Source organism: Cynoglossus semilaevis, chromosome 11, assembly GCF_000523025.1.
Source record: "Cynoglossus semilaevis isolate Cse_v1.0 chromosome 11, Cse_v1.0, whole genome shotgun sequence".
Classification (NCBI taxonomy): domain Eukaryota; kingdom Metazoa; phylum Chordata; class Actinopteri; order Pleuronectiformes; family Cynoglossidae; genus Cynoglossus; species Cynoglossus semilaevis.
Genome location: NC_024317.1, coordinates 12,366,858 through 12,380,465, shown reverse-complemented (window position 1 = coordinate 12,380,465; position 13,608 = coordinate 12,366,858). Strand labels below are relative to the sequence as shown.

The following is a 13,608-nucleotide window of genomic DNA, read 5'->3' as shown; positions in this document are numbered from 1 at the left end:
ATAATATGTAACTCAACGTAAGTCACGCCAGGGTTACAACCTACCATGCTTGATCCCGCCCTATTATCGACCTTTTAACCAATTATATAAGGTGGTAGATAGTCGTTGTCTAAAACAACCTATTCTATTGGACAAAAGAAGCAATCATTCACACGTTGCTCGTGGAGGGGTGCGCTTCTGTTTGTTATGTGAACACCCGAAGTAAACTGGTGACGGTGATTAAAAATTGAGTACGTGACAAAATGTCGATGTGTTGCCATGAAATTTGGCTGCCACATATTCATCTGTCGTTGTATTTTGTCAACTGTTTGGATGATTTCATCATCACGATTTAAGTACTGACAATGTGATGTATTTACATGGAAATATATTGTTTTCAGGCTCGTTTTTTGCTTGAACAGGATAAAAAAGAATAGATGATACAGTGAGTTTTGGTCTAAACAACTTAGAAAACTTAGGTTGGACTATATGCATTAAGAAATGTTTATTAAGATTCTTGATGATTTATTTTGTTTGTGACTAATGATAAAAATAATTTATGCATTGGAGCACAGATTCATTATTACACGTGAAGATAAATATCCAGCCCTAGGACAAATCCCATTTCTCAGTCACTAGTGTAAGAAATCATATTTAATTGGGGGCTATATTGTGAATTATTATTTGCAAATGTGTGTTAAAGCTAAATAAAAAATAAAAAAGTCTTCATGACTTATGTTTCTAAATTATCTGGAAAAAAGGTATTTTAGAGGAGCTGACGGGGGGTGCTGCCGTATAAATCGAACACACCGTGTTTTCTTCTCGTTAGCGGGCGGGCGGTCAAGTTAGTGTGAAGTTGTGAAAAGTTGTCAACCCGAGAAAAGCGCAGAGAAACTCCTCCCGTCTTCAAATAATGAGCAGTAAGTGAACTTTTTTAAAACTCGGCGGCGTGCGGTGAGGCAAAGTTTAAGTTTACAGATCGTTGTCGAATCAAGCTATGGCTCTATCAGTGTACGCCCCGTTGTTACGGTGATGTTTTATTGTTTTCCAGCTAGATCCGAAGCAGTTTAAAAGTATCAGCTACTTTAGAGCTATTGTCGATACTGAGCTAACAACATTTAGCCAAGCAAATCAAGCTGGCTAACTGATTCACACTTAACTACTGTTCTTGAATAACATTGTCCGTTTACGCTAAAGTTTATTTGTCTTTGGTTGTTATACAAATATCTACAGCAATGCTTTGCGGTGTAGTTGGACACTCTCTGGGTGGTACTTTACCACTTTTATATCACATTAGTTGCGAGTGGTAGGTTGCTGTTAGCTTAGCTATCAACCTAGCTGGCCCCTCCAGCACTTGTAGCTTGCTTGGATTTCCTTGAGGAATTTCCACACTAAAATGACAGTTATTTTTATTTTTATTTTCTTCCATAGTCGACTACAATGATACTCTAGCACTATCTCGTCTTTGAAGCTTAACCTTAACTGAGTTGTACAATTTAGTTAGATGTAGTCGAAGGTAGAAGACTCTCTTCTCTGAAGACTGATCTCACAAACTCTTCTTCCGCAGATCAGCAGCAGGGTGACATGGCCGCTGTGGGGAGCGGTGGAGGCTTCGGTCAAAAGCGAAACACAAACTCCCAAGTAGGTTTTACCGAACGCATTCGTTTACGCTGTTGCCAAATCAATAGGTTTTAATGATGACATTCACTCCTTGTTCTTAAACTATCTTGATGTAATGTTTTAGCGTCGCGTCATTTGGCTCTGTTCTCCTTCTGTGTTGGTAGTTGAGAAACGTTGTTGATTTTTCTCTCAAAGCACATGTCACCGGGGTGGGGAATGGGCAGGTAAATTTCGCCCACACGGGGTGTTCCCGTCAAACCCCGGTACAAAATGTGCACTTCGCTCGGCCCATTTGGCTGGCTTTGGAGGGGGTGGCTAGAGGAGTGTGTCAGTTTATAGGGCAAAATAAAGTGTGGGAGGGAGATGGGTGGGTTTGGGGGGAGGGGAAGCAAAGCCCGCCGCTGCTCTGGGAAAACTCTTGTCCCTCCCATACTCTCCCACCGTGTTTCCCCCCACAGATGTCACACTCAGGACGGCATCACGAATGTAATGTGATTCGGGAGTTAAGTAGAATAGCATATGTTCCTAATGTTGACGTGAATTAGTCAATAGCTCTGAAGAAAACAATCAGCCGTTAACGTCCAAGTGTGTCATTAACCTGCTCATAATAATATACTGTATATTATATATAAATAATTATAATTTAATAATATAACTATAAACAAATGTATTGTAAATCATCTAAATGTAAATCAATCTAAGCTTTTTTTCAAAGGCCTCCTGGCTAACAGTACTAATTTCTGCATGTTTGATATTTGAGATACATGCAGTGTACGCTTAAAAATAATAACTATACATAGAGAATTCAAAGTTGTTTGACTTCATGGGTATTCGATGCTTAGTTTTGGAATTAATTTTCTGTTGAATTGATTCTGGATCACAGTTCTCCCTATTGCAGTAGTATATCACAGGATACTGGTTTACACATACACAAAAATTGTTATATAGTTTAAACCAATCCAGCTGTGAGACAACGGAACATAAATGTCCTTTCCTTTTTCTTTTTTTTTTTTGAATTTTTCCTAGGACTCACAGCAGCCATCTCCTCTAGCCTTGTTGGCAGCCACATGCAGTCGAATTGACACCCCAGGAGAAGGCGATTCCCCGTCAGAGCAAAACCAACACCAACATCCCGAAATTAATCAGGTTTTTACCACCGGCGCCAACGGCTGGCAGGTCGTACCTCTCAGTGTCCACGCAACCTCAGGCACTAACACTATCACCACGGAGACATCTGTGACAATGACAGGGGGAGACCCAGGAAAGAGCAGACAGGTGGTGTCACCATCAACAGTTGCCGTAAGCACTCAGGGACACCACCACCAGCAGCAGCCACAGCAGTACGTAGTGGCCCAGGCTCCGTCCATGCAGGGTCAGCAGGTGCTTACCACCATATCGGGCATGATGCCCAACATCCAGTACCAAGTTATTCCACAGTTTCAGACAGTTGACGGTCAGCAGTTGCAGTTTGCACATACACAGCAGGAGACCGCTGTGTCTGCAGCAGGGGCAGGCCAGCAGTTTCAGATTGTGTCCTCTTCTAATGGTCAGCAGATCATAGCAGCAGCCAACAGGCCTGGCACAGCAGGAAACATCATAACAATGCCTGGTCTCCTTCAGGGTGCCATCCCCATACAAAATATAGGCCTAGCCAATGGAGTTTTACAAAACCAGCCCCAGATCCTGGCTAACATGCCTGTGTCCCTTAATGGAAACATCACATTGTTGCCTGTCAGTACTGGAACCAGCACGGGGGGAGAGGCAAGTGGTGGAGGGGATGCAGGTGGAACCCAGCTTATACAGCAGCAACAGTCACACCAGCCAGTGTCTTCCAACAGTGGGACAGGTTACATGACGAGCTCCCCGTCCACCGTCACCGCACAAACCTCATCCTATGGAATGACTCAAACGCATAACACAAACCTAGCAGTAACAGGGACGTACCAGCATAACGCGTCCTCTCTGGGGGTCCCCATTCAGCCAGACAACAGAGATGGGCAGCAGCCGCAACAGATTCTTTTTCAGCCGCAGCAGCTCATCCAGAGCGGAGCGCCTCTGCAGACCATCCAAACTGGCACCATGACAGCAGGGGGTCAGGTTTTTGCAGCTCCGACGCTCAGCCAGGAAGGCCTTCAGAATCTTCAGATCATGCCAAACACGGGCCCCATCCTGCTGCGTACGGTAGGCGCAAACGGCCAGGTCACCTGGCAAACCATTCAGATCCAAAGTCCGACAGGAACACAGATCACCCTGGCGCCAGTACAGTCTCTACCCCAGCTCGGTCAGACCCAAGGAGGTGCTGCGGGCGGAGGAGTGTCTGTAAACTCAGTGCAGATCCCCAGCATCCAGACCATTAACTTTAACACGCTCGGAGGGTCTGGGCTCCAGCTACAGGGGGTCCCAATCACCATCGCCGGCACAGCAGGTCAGTCTGCTGTTCATGGCATGTCTCATGTGCCTTTTTTTTTTTTTTTATTTTTCCCTTTTTTTTTGGGGAAAAGAAAAAAAAAAGGAAAAAAAAAAAAGGATCATATCCTTTTTTTTTCATTTCCCCAAAAAAAAAGGAAAAAAAAAAAAGGATCATATCCTTTTTTTTTCATTTTCCCAAAAAAAAAAGGAAAAAAAAAAAAGGATCATATCCTTTTTTTTTCATTTTTCCATTGTTTTCTGGGAAAATGAAAACAACCGGATATGATCCTTTTTTTTTTTTCCTTTTTTTTTTGGGAAAATGAAAACAACAGGATATGATCCTTTTTTTTTTTTCCTTTTTTTTTTCTTTTTTCCTTTTTTTTTTCTTTTTTCCTTTTTTTTTTCTTTTTTCCTTTTTTTTTTCTTTTCCCCAAAAAAAAAGGAAAAAAAAAAAAGGATCATATCCTTTTTTTTTCATTTTTCCATTGTTTTCTGGGAAAATGAAAACAACAGGATATGATCCTTTTGTTATTTCACTTTGAGTTGCAGTGACTAAACCTAGCATTCGATTCGACAGTTGTTCTGGGTAAATATTCTAAGAAAGCCACGAAATTTGTTTCACCTCAGGGTTTTTAACAATGACAATTTAGGCCTTCTATCTCGGTGTGTGTTGTTGTTCTTTGTAGGAGCTGTGCTCTACTGGTTTAACCAGCTCAGCTGGTCTTGAGTTACACTAGACTTTACCAGCACTGTTAGTGTTTGTCCTTATGTTAAATCTACAGTTGGGCAAACACCCATTAAGTACCGTTTGGTACACATACTGACGGTGCAGTACAATCTAAAAATCAGGGTTTTTTTCCTGAAACATTTTTTTTCACAGAAAAGAGGAAGGAGAAAGGGTTTTAATATTTTTCAAAATTAAACTACAAACGTTAGAAAAGTTAGGCTTACAAGGTCATACACATTTGTATACACTAGACTTTACCAGCACTGTTAGTGTTTGTCCTTATGTTAAATCTACAGTTGGGCAAACACCCATTAAGTACCGTTTGGTACACATACTGACGGTGCAGTACAATCTAAAAATCAGGTTTTTTCCCAGAAAAGAGGAAGGAGAAAGGGTTTTAATATTTTTCAAAATTAAACTACAAACGTTAGAAAAGTTAGGCTTACAAGGTCATACACATTTGAAACGTTCTTTAATGAGAAGAGCTAAAGGTCAAGAGTATTAACTACCAAAGGCCCGTAATATTTTTGAAGAACAGCATTTCTTTTATCCTGCTTTTGAAACTATTAGTTCTACGCTAGGGGTGCACGATAATTATCGGCTCAATATCAGGAAACTATGACGACGTTCGTATAAGTCTGATATCATAATGAAACACCCTGATAAACTATTGATATGTTGCTCGCAAACCTTTTCCCATTTATTATTACTCATTTGTTTTATTGGTATTTACTTATTTTGAGAGGCTAGCTTTTCATTTGAAAATATCTCCAGGTATGTTATCGGATATTGGTGTCTGCCTTTGGAAGTAGAAAGTTATGGGTTATTGGTATGGACTTAAAAAAAAAAAGGTTATCATGCATCCCTACTATGAAGTATTGCAGTAGGTGGAGACCTGAGTGGTTGACTTACTATCTGATTTTTGGACATTTTAACAGCTTCTTTTACCGTAGGACAGACTGTTGCTGTTTTCAAGGAAATTAATTTTGGTAAAATCATCCAATTAAATATTATTTTCACCATCACTCCAGGTGACCAGGTATTGCAGACAGGTGGAGAAAGCCTGGATGACAGCACTGCTATGGATGATGAGGATATAAGTCCGCAACCTGCAGGACGACGGAACCGGAGGGAAGCCTGCACCTGTCCCTTTTGCAAGGACGGAGAAGGACGGTATGTCCGTAATCATATTAAACTGACTTGCGTGTCTCATACACGGTGTATTACAGTATTCGGCAAAGTCATCGTCTCTGACCCTAACGTTAATTTTCGTGGTATGAAGCAGTGACCCCTCTAAAAAGAAGCAACACATCTGCCACATCACCGGCTGCGGGAAGATTTACGGCAAAACCTCACACTTGAGGGCGCACCTCCGCTGGCATACAGGAGAACGACCGTTCGTCTGCAGCTGGTCCTTTTGCGGCAAACGATTCACGCGCTCAGATGAGCTCCAGCGTCACAAGAGGACACATACAGGTAAATGGAGGAAGTACTTTACGAGAAAGTCAGGATAATGGATCCTTAAAGAGTCCTGCATGTCTGTGCTTACATGGACAGTTCAAAGAAAAGCAGCCGCAGTATTCCGCTTGTGATTCATCATCATTACTGTTTATGAAAATACAGTGCGTTTGTTCGACGGGGTAAACATTTGATGAAGACATTTGTCATGGACGGAGGTTGTAGATTGATACGTAGGTTACATCAAAATGATAAACACAATTCAGTGTCTCAATGGCTTCCAGCGGTTTAAAACTTTCCATATAATAAAGACATCTATATATGTGTATATATGTATATATATATGTACATATGTGTGTATATATCTATATATGTATATACACGTGTATATACATATATAGATATATACACACATATGTACATATATATACATATTTGTGTGTATATACATATATAGATATATACACACAGACATATATATACATATATACACATGTATGTATATATATGTACACCTGTGTATATATGTATATATATATGTACATATGTGTGTATATATCTATATATGTATATACAATCAGCATCTATGATTTTTCTTTTTTTTTTTTTCCAGGTGAGAAAAAGTTTGTTTGCTCAGAGTGCCCCAAGCGCTTTATGCGTAGTGATCACCTCTCGAAGCACATCAAGACGCATCTGAACAAGAAAGCAGCAGCGGCCGCCGCTAACAGCAGCACCGCCGGCGCCGTCTCCCCGGCAGCAGGGACAGAAGCCGGCACCGGGGCAGTGTCGGCCAACGACCAGCACACCATCGTTACCATGGAAACCTTATCTGCCGAGAGCATAGCTCGACTGGCCAGCAGTGGAATCAACATGATGCAGGTGGACCTTCACCAGATCAACGGCAACAGCTACTAACTAAGGCTGGTGGGGGAGCAGGAATCACAGCCTGGGTGGATGCTGCATCATTTCAGACACTTAACAATTTAAAAAAAAAAAAAAAAAAAAAAAAGGACACATTTGACAGCAGATGCACATCCTGTCACAGGCATTAGGAGGAGGTGGTCACTGATGCAACAAAACCCATGCAATTGTATAAGTAAACGAATGCAGAAACACAATTTCTTTGTTGTATATAGGACCTATTGCATTTTAGGGTCAGAGGTTAATTTGAATTAAAATGTTAGACCAAAAGGGTCAACCCAAAAGTAATATATCCCTGGAACAGAAATGGCACTACACTAAAGTTTGTCTCACGTCAACACCTGTTCTAACCCTGTAGTGGGATTACAGTGCTACACAGACCAGCACACGTGGCGCTGTCCTCTCTTCGAAGACACTCTAACACAGCTTGTGTCGGGTACCAGTGCTCACATCAGCAAATGGGATCAGCACGCGCAAAATTCAGAGTTTCAAAGGGAACAGTACGTTAATCCAGAAATCAACAGAGTAAGTTTCAAAGGGAACAGTACGTTAATCCGGAAATCAAACTCCTGGACATTGCTGAACTTTTTACAATTAGGTCAAAAAGCAATAATGAGTTGGAGGTCAATAGCGTGTCACGGCACAGAAAACCCTGGATAACTCTTTATAACCTCTTAAAACTATGTGCAGTTAAATCATTGGAAATTCTGATTTTTTTCTTTCTTTTTTTTGTCATGTAAATATTTTTTTGTTAAAGGCTAATAATAAGTCTTAGCATAGGAGGGATCATGTTATACGGTCGAAAACATTGCCTTACAGTTGTATGAGCCTCATGCACAATCACTTAACCTTTTATTTTATATATATAAATATATCCAAGTGTAGATGAAATGTGTAAACTTGAGCCTTCCTGTCGTAGAATGACGTGCATTCTATGCAGTCCAGATCTTCCCAGTATTTAGTTTTTCCAGTGGTATATTATTAATCATTGGTGACTGTCTCTGCAGTCATGTTGGGGGTCTTTATTTTCTGTTTGTGGGGGGGGGGGGATTGGGGTACGTCATCGTTTAGTAACGTGGTTATAGTGAAACATTTTGTAGCGGAATCTGAACAGCCTACACATAAGCTCAAAACCAAAGGTTCATACTCATTTTGTAAGGAAAACTAAAATCAGTTTTTTGGTCCACCATTAATTTTTCTAATATTTTTTTACTTACATGATATGCATGTTAAAAGTCCTAACTGGCAAGGTGCAGCAAACCTCAGGCACATCCCTGTTGAGGTGGTGATAACAAAGTGGTTACATCAGCTTTTCTGATTTCTTTTTTTTTTTTTTTTCGCTTCCATACTTTGCTTGATTTGAAATAATAATATAACTTGTATAAATTATGTTTAAAAATTAACTCTTCAAAACTTCAGACAAAGTGCTCTTTTTTGCCCTGTTTTAAATAAGGGATTTTATATTTTGTGTATGCAACTACTGCAATTGCCAACAGCTGGATTAAAATTATGAATATATATTTGGTCTCATTCTGTTCAGACTTGTATTGGACAATCAGCTGGTTAAAGAGACTTTATTGGCGCGAGAAAGAAATGACAGAGCTCAATTTTAAAACCGTTACAAATTAAAACTGTCAAGAGTATACGCTGAAGTTCACATCTCCACGTCGTTCTCCTCAGCTTTCAGTTTTTGGCGGAGGCTGTGATGAGAACAAAGGAAGCATGTTGGTTAAAACAGTGGGGTTTTTTTTTTAAAGCCATGTAATGGTCAGTGCAGCGGCCCACCTGCTGAGGTACGAGTGGACGTCAGAGAAGCCATGGTACTGGGCCAGAGGAAACAGGATGCCGGTTGGGCAGTGGCCTTCACGCTGACGGCAGAAGCTGCAGTTGCAAATGCCCCTACAGGGAGGACACTTCCACCCCTGCAAGAGAAAATGACTAAATGGTAAAACCTTGAGTTTCTGTAGTGTTGCAATTTTCAGCCTCCCTTTTCCTGCTATCATGTGTCAGAATGACATAAACTACTAAGATTAGTGAGAGCTGGAGCTAAACAGCTTCAATTTAATATCTTTACAAAAAAATGTAACAGCTGCAAATTATATTGCTTTTTTTTTTCTAGTAAGACGAGACTAACCGGATCGAGCAGCACCTTCCTCACATCCTCTCCATATCTGTTCCTCAGACACGGCCCACAGAACTGACCCTGAATGCCTCGACATTCTTCACTACGGCAGCAAGTCTTTGTGTCAATTGTTTTCTGCCGGCATTGATGACACGTCGAGCCCTGAAAACACAGGAGTGTCAACAATAAAGTTGGTCTCCACACGGTTTTTATATCATTAGTGTTATGTGTGACTTAAGGAAGTGGCACGTGTCAACAATAAAGTTGGTCTCCACACAGTTTTTATATCATTCATCATTGGAGGCAAGTCGTCAAATCACATCTGTGTAAATATAAGTTAAGGCAACCATCAGTTTGACATCAGCATCCATAGTGCATGATGTAGTTGTAGAAAATATTAAAATATTTAAATTTCAATCCACCTCTAAATGTGATTCAAATATAATTATACATTTAAAAATTATATAGACTGGTGGAAAAAAACTTTAAGATAAGAATATCAATTTTCAATCTACATTGGCAGACTATGCCATCTGCTGGTCACACGATGTCACTGTTTTTATTATTGTTCACTCGATTGGATTTTTGTCACCTCACCAAATCACTCTTTTCTGAAAGAGCTTAAAGCCGGTCTTAACTCACCGAGACGCTGTTGTAGACTTTCTCAGTCATATTTTCTGCAACCAGCTCAAGCTCTTCCTCTGTGATGTCCTCCACTGGGCGGACAACGTGAGGTTTGCTCTTCGCGGGTCGTGGGGTTCCACGGCGCTGTGGAGCTCGACGTACCTGACAAAAATAAGAGAACTATATTACCAACAACTAAGGGCTTCTCACTCCTGTTGAACCAGGTTTTACTGATTTTTTTTGGTGAATTAACTGATTTATCTGACCTCCAGCAACTCCTCCTCCAAGCTGAGCTCAACTTCTTCTTTAGTGCTTGAAGAATCCTCGCTTCCTCCCATGGAGCGGGTGTGTCTACGGGAAGCCCGGTCTGGATTCCTCCTTGATTGGAATCCATCTGCACCGGAGCGGGGTTGACGCTGCAGGGTACAGTAAATAAGGTAACGTCACATGGGGACACTTAAGAGCAATTTTTTGTAATATAGAACACCTTCTGTTGCCTTGTGAAAAATAATACATCACTTTTGTCTTTTGCTTTTCTGCCTGGTTTTTCAGGAACCCTTCACGTCCTGGCATTTTTTCCAGATCTGCCATAAGCTGAGCAAGCTGTTCAAAAAACAAAAACAAAAAATTCAAAGTGCATTTTCACGAGTGTCACATTTTTGTAGTGTGGCTCTGTGATTGAGTTTTTACCATTGCTTTGTTGGCCTTAATGTTTTGCGCCCTCTTTTCCAAGAAAGATCCCTGCTTTGAATCAGATCCTGACTCCAAACAAGGGGATGTTGGCTCATCTTTAAATTGAACATGTCTCTCCCTTCTCGTCTCCACACTCTCTCCTGTTTTCTTTTTCCCCCTGTTTTCCACCTCTATATCATCATCATCATCATCATCATCACTGTCCTCCTTCTCCTCACCGGAGTGTTGAGTTTTGGAGCGGAGTGCCACCCTTAGCCTGAAGGGCTTCTGTCTGGTGGAAAGTTTTGCAGTAGGCTCCTCCATCTTGGGTGAAAGGTCAGACTCAGACTCCTCTTCAAAACGTATATCCTGTGATAACGGACAAAGTTATTTTTCTTACAGCAGGTCCGATTTGACACAAAATATAAATATGCCCTGGCTGTTTTTGTTGCTTTACATAGAAACAGTTTCATTCCACATGTTAAAGTCATAGAAACAGTTTCATTCCACATGTTAGTTAAAGTCCTTTTCCTTGAACTAAAGAACTAATTTGAATTCATCCAACGCACCTTAAGCTCGCTGTCAGAGAAGCCGTAAAATGTTTGCTCGTTTTCCGAGTCGTCCGCAAAAATCCCCGCTAAAACAGAGGCCTTAATAATGACACGTGGATAGAATTGTTACTACTAATGACATATTTAATTATATGGCATTTAATATTGATGAAAAGTCAACAATACTAGTCAAATTTACCATTACTTTCTGCCCAACGTTGTCCAAAAACCAGTGTTCTGGAAACTTCCCTTTGACGTCTGAAACCGCCCACACGTCGGTACCGTCCAATTAATGTGATTGTCAATCGATCAGTGCGCTTCATTTAATCGCCAAGACAGCGCGGATTGGTCAAAGTTTAACGGTCCTTTATAATTAGAATTTAACCAAAAACATGGAGTTTGTAAAATGCAAACCTGGTACAATTCTTTATTTTAATTATTATTTTAAGTACATTTAGTGATACATTTTAATGCAAAACGCCTGCATGCTACATGTAATGCAAATTTTAAGTGCAATGAAATTAGTTTCAATGGTGGAAATAACATATGAAATAATTTATTAATGCTGTTTACATCAGTCTGCCAACGGTAAATACAATTTAATGTACGTTTCCTTACACGCTAAAACAAACATGTTGAGGTAATACATAAATAAATAAATAAATAATTGTGAAGTTTAACAGCATCACTTAATGTTACATTTATTTTTAAATATAAGACCATAATTAATATCAGGAGATCAACAAAATAAGAGCATTTTATGGAATAACAAATATATCGGTGCGATTTCATTTTTGTTCAACTATCTTTGTAATTGATTTATATATTAATATGAGATAAATTATTGGTAATTGAATGAACACAGGATAATTCTAGAGAATTATTGTATAACTTTATATTGAACAGGAAGCAAAAACCCAAATACACTAATATTATGAACTCAGGGATTAAAACAAGTAGTTATTTCTTTCCTCTCTTCTTCAGATGTGTAAAATAAATCATTGCATGTTTTATTTTATTTTTTAATGTTTTTGTTTTCACTGGTAACATTTTTTGTTGTCTGTTAAAATAAAACAAATTAGGAGGAAAAACTAAACAAACTGCTGCATTTTGTTTATACTTCATACAGTTAATGTTAATCTTTGTATTCTGGGATTTTTTCAAAAATATTCGATGCTTTCGATTTTTAAAAATATTATCATATATTATAACTGGCTTCTGGTGGTAAAAGACAGAGCCAGCTGCATACAAACCCCTTCTCTGGGTGCATGTAATAATTCCAAAAAAGGGGGAGAACAGTAATTCTGATAAGAGTGTTTCCTTCTCACAGGCTGTCGTCCTACATCAGAGCACATGCAGGTGTGTTGGCAGTGGGAGTGATGCTGGGAAACGTGGGAAACTCCTATCACATTCCCAGGATACTCCCTTTCTGGTTTGCTCTCAGAAGGACAATGATTCTGCTACAGTGGTGGGTGATTTTTACTGCTGGTGAGTTTGGTCCATTTCATCATCATTTTTAAATTATATTTTAGTCGTTTTAACTGCATCAGCGATTACATTTTCTCATTTAATTACTACTGTGCTGCTAATGTCTCGGTCAGAGCAATTTTGTTGTGGACAATACTCATAAAAATGTGTAACTTTTTTAATAATATGTTAAGAAACAGAAAAGGATGGATGCCTCCGGTCCTGCCACATAAACACTTTTTTTTTCTTCCAGATTTCTTTCTTTTATGCTTGTCCAGCCAGCTTCTTCATAAGAAGCGACATTGTGTATTTCACATGGACAGAGTGACAACGAATTCACTGAAAAACCAAAAATACCAAGCGGCTGGAAGTGTGAATGGCTCAGTGCAGGTCTGTGAGAACACCAGCTGCTGTGTAGGTTATTTTCAGGTTCTTAATAGCCAGCCAGTGGTCCATTTTCTGGGTAAAAAAAACGTTTTTATTACTTAAAAAGAGTATATTTAAATTGGCTTAGGGACTCACCTTTGTTTCTTTTTTCTTTTTTGCAGCTTGCGCTGTAGCAGAGACGTCTTGTCCAGATGCCACCTGCAGGACACACACGTTGTTGAGGTGGAACTACACTAAATGTGTGTGTAACACAGATCTGTGCAACGGCAACGTCACCTGGATGCCAGACTCGGAACCGCCCCGACAAACCCACTCACACTTCACAGGTATGACTGGACTAAGATCACCATTAGCCTAATCTAATGTGACCACCACACAGTGATAAAATCATTTAAATTATATTGTTTCCTGCAAATCACTTCATTGAAAATCAAGACTTTAAAAAAAATATATTATTAAAAATTATTATTATTATTTAGGCTTTGTCCCTTTTTTTTTTTTTTCAGGGGTTGCCACAGCGAATCACTGATTTCCATCTCTCCCTGTTCTCTTCATCTTCTACTCTGACTCCAACTATCTGCATGTCCTCCATCACTGCATCCATATATCTCCTCTTTGGTCTTCCTCTCTTTCTCCTACCTGGTGGCTCCATCTCTAACATTCTTCTACCA

The 13,608-nt window shown here is 39.8% G+C and overlaps 3 protein-coding genes across 5 annotated transcripts in view; 2 read left to right on the top strand and 1 right to left on the bottom strand.

The window, feature by feature from the left end:
• The first annotated feature begins 765 nt into the window (after window positions 1–765).
• Window positions 766–7,202, top strand: sp1 (sp1 transcription factor). Of its 3 annotated transcripts, none has more exons than XM_008320621.3 (6): window positions 766–899; window positions 1,547–1,620; window positions 2,626–4,024; window positions 5,767–5,908; window positions 6,021–6,211; window positions 6,807–7,202. In XM_008320621.3, the coding sequence occupies exons 1-6, from the start codon at window positions 893–895 to the stop codon at window positions 7,106–7,108; spliced, it is 2,115 nt and encodes a 704-aa protein (XP_008318843.1). In that variant the 5' UTR covers window positions 766–892; the 3' UTR covers window positions 7,109–7,202. The 3 variants fall into 3 exon arrangements, with proteins under 3 accessions (XP_008318843.1, XP_008318842.1, XP_016892369.1); XM_008320620.3 differs by having other exon boundaries at window positions 6,018–6,211; XM_017036880.2 differs by lacking the exon at window positions 766–899 and adding an exon at window positions 904–990 and having other exon boundaries at window positions 6,018–6,211.
• Window positions 7,203–7,825: 623 nt separating this feature from the next.
• Window positions 7,826–11,433, bottom strand: LOC103386383 (cell division cycle-associated protein 7-like). The gene is made up of 9 exons (XM_008320618.3): window positions 11,283–11,433; window positions 11,102–11,182; window positions 10,551–10,901; window positions 10,380–10,463; window positions 10,127–10,276; window positions 9,879–10,022; window positions 9,249–9,398; window positions 8,900–9,036; window positions 7,826–8,814 (listed from the first exon to the last, which is right to left on the bottom strand). The coding sequence occupies exons 1-9, from the start codon at window positions 11,283–11,285 to the stop codon at window positions 8,769–8,771; spliced, it is 1,146 nt and encodes a 381-aa protein (XP_008318840.1). The 5' UTR covers window positions 11,286–11,433; the 3' UTR covers window positions 7,826–8,768.
• Window positions 11,434–12,104: 671 nt separating this feature from the next.
• The window catches only part of LOC103386397 (bone morphogenetic protein receptor type-2), a 4,811-nt gene continuing 3,307 nt past the window's right edge, over window positions 12,105–13,608 (top strand). The window contains exons 1-3 of the mRNA XM_025060061.1: window positions 12,105–12,571; window positions 12,804–13,013; window positions 13,099–13,263. Of these exons, the coding sequence (XP_024915829.1) occupies window positions 12,463–12,571; window positions 12,804–13,013; window positions 13,099–13,263 (484 nt within the window). The 5' untranslated portion in view covers window positions 12,105–12,462. The remainder of the gene's footprint in view (window positions 12,572–12,803; window positions 13,014–13,098; window positions 13,264–13,608) is intronic.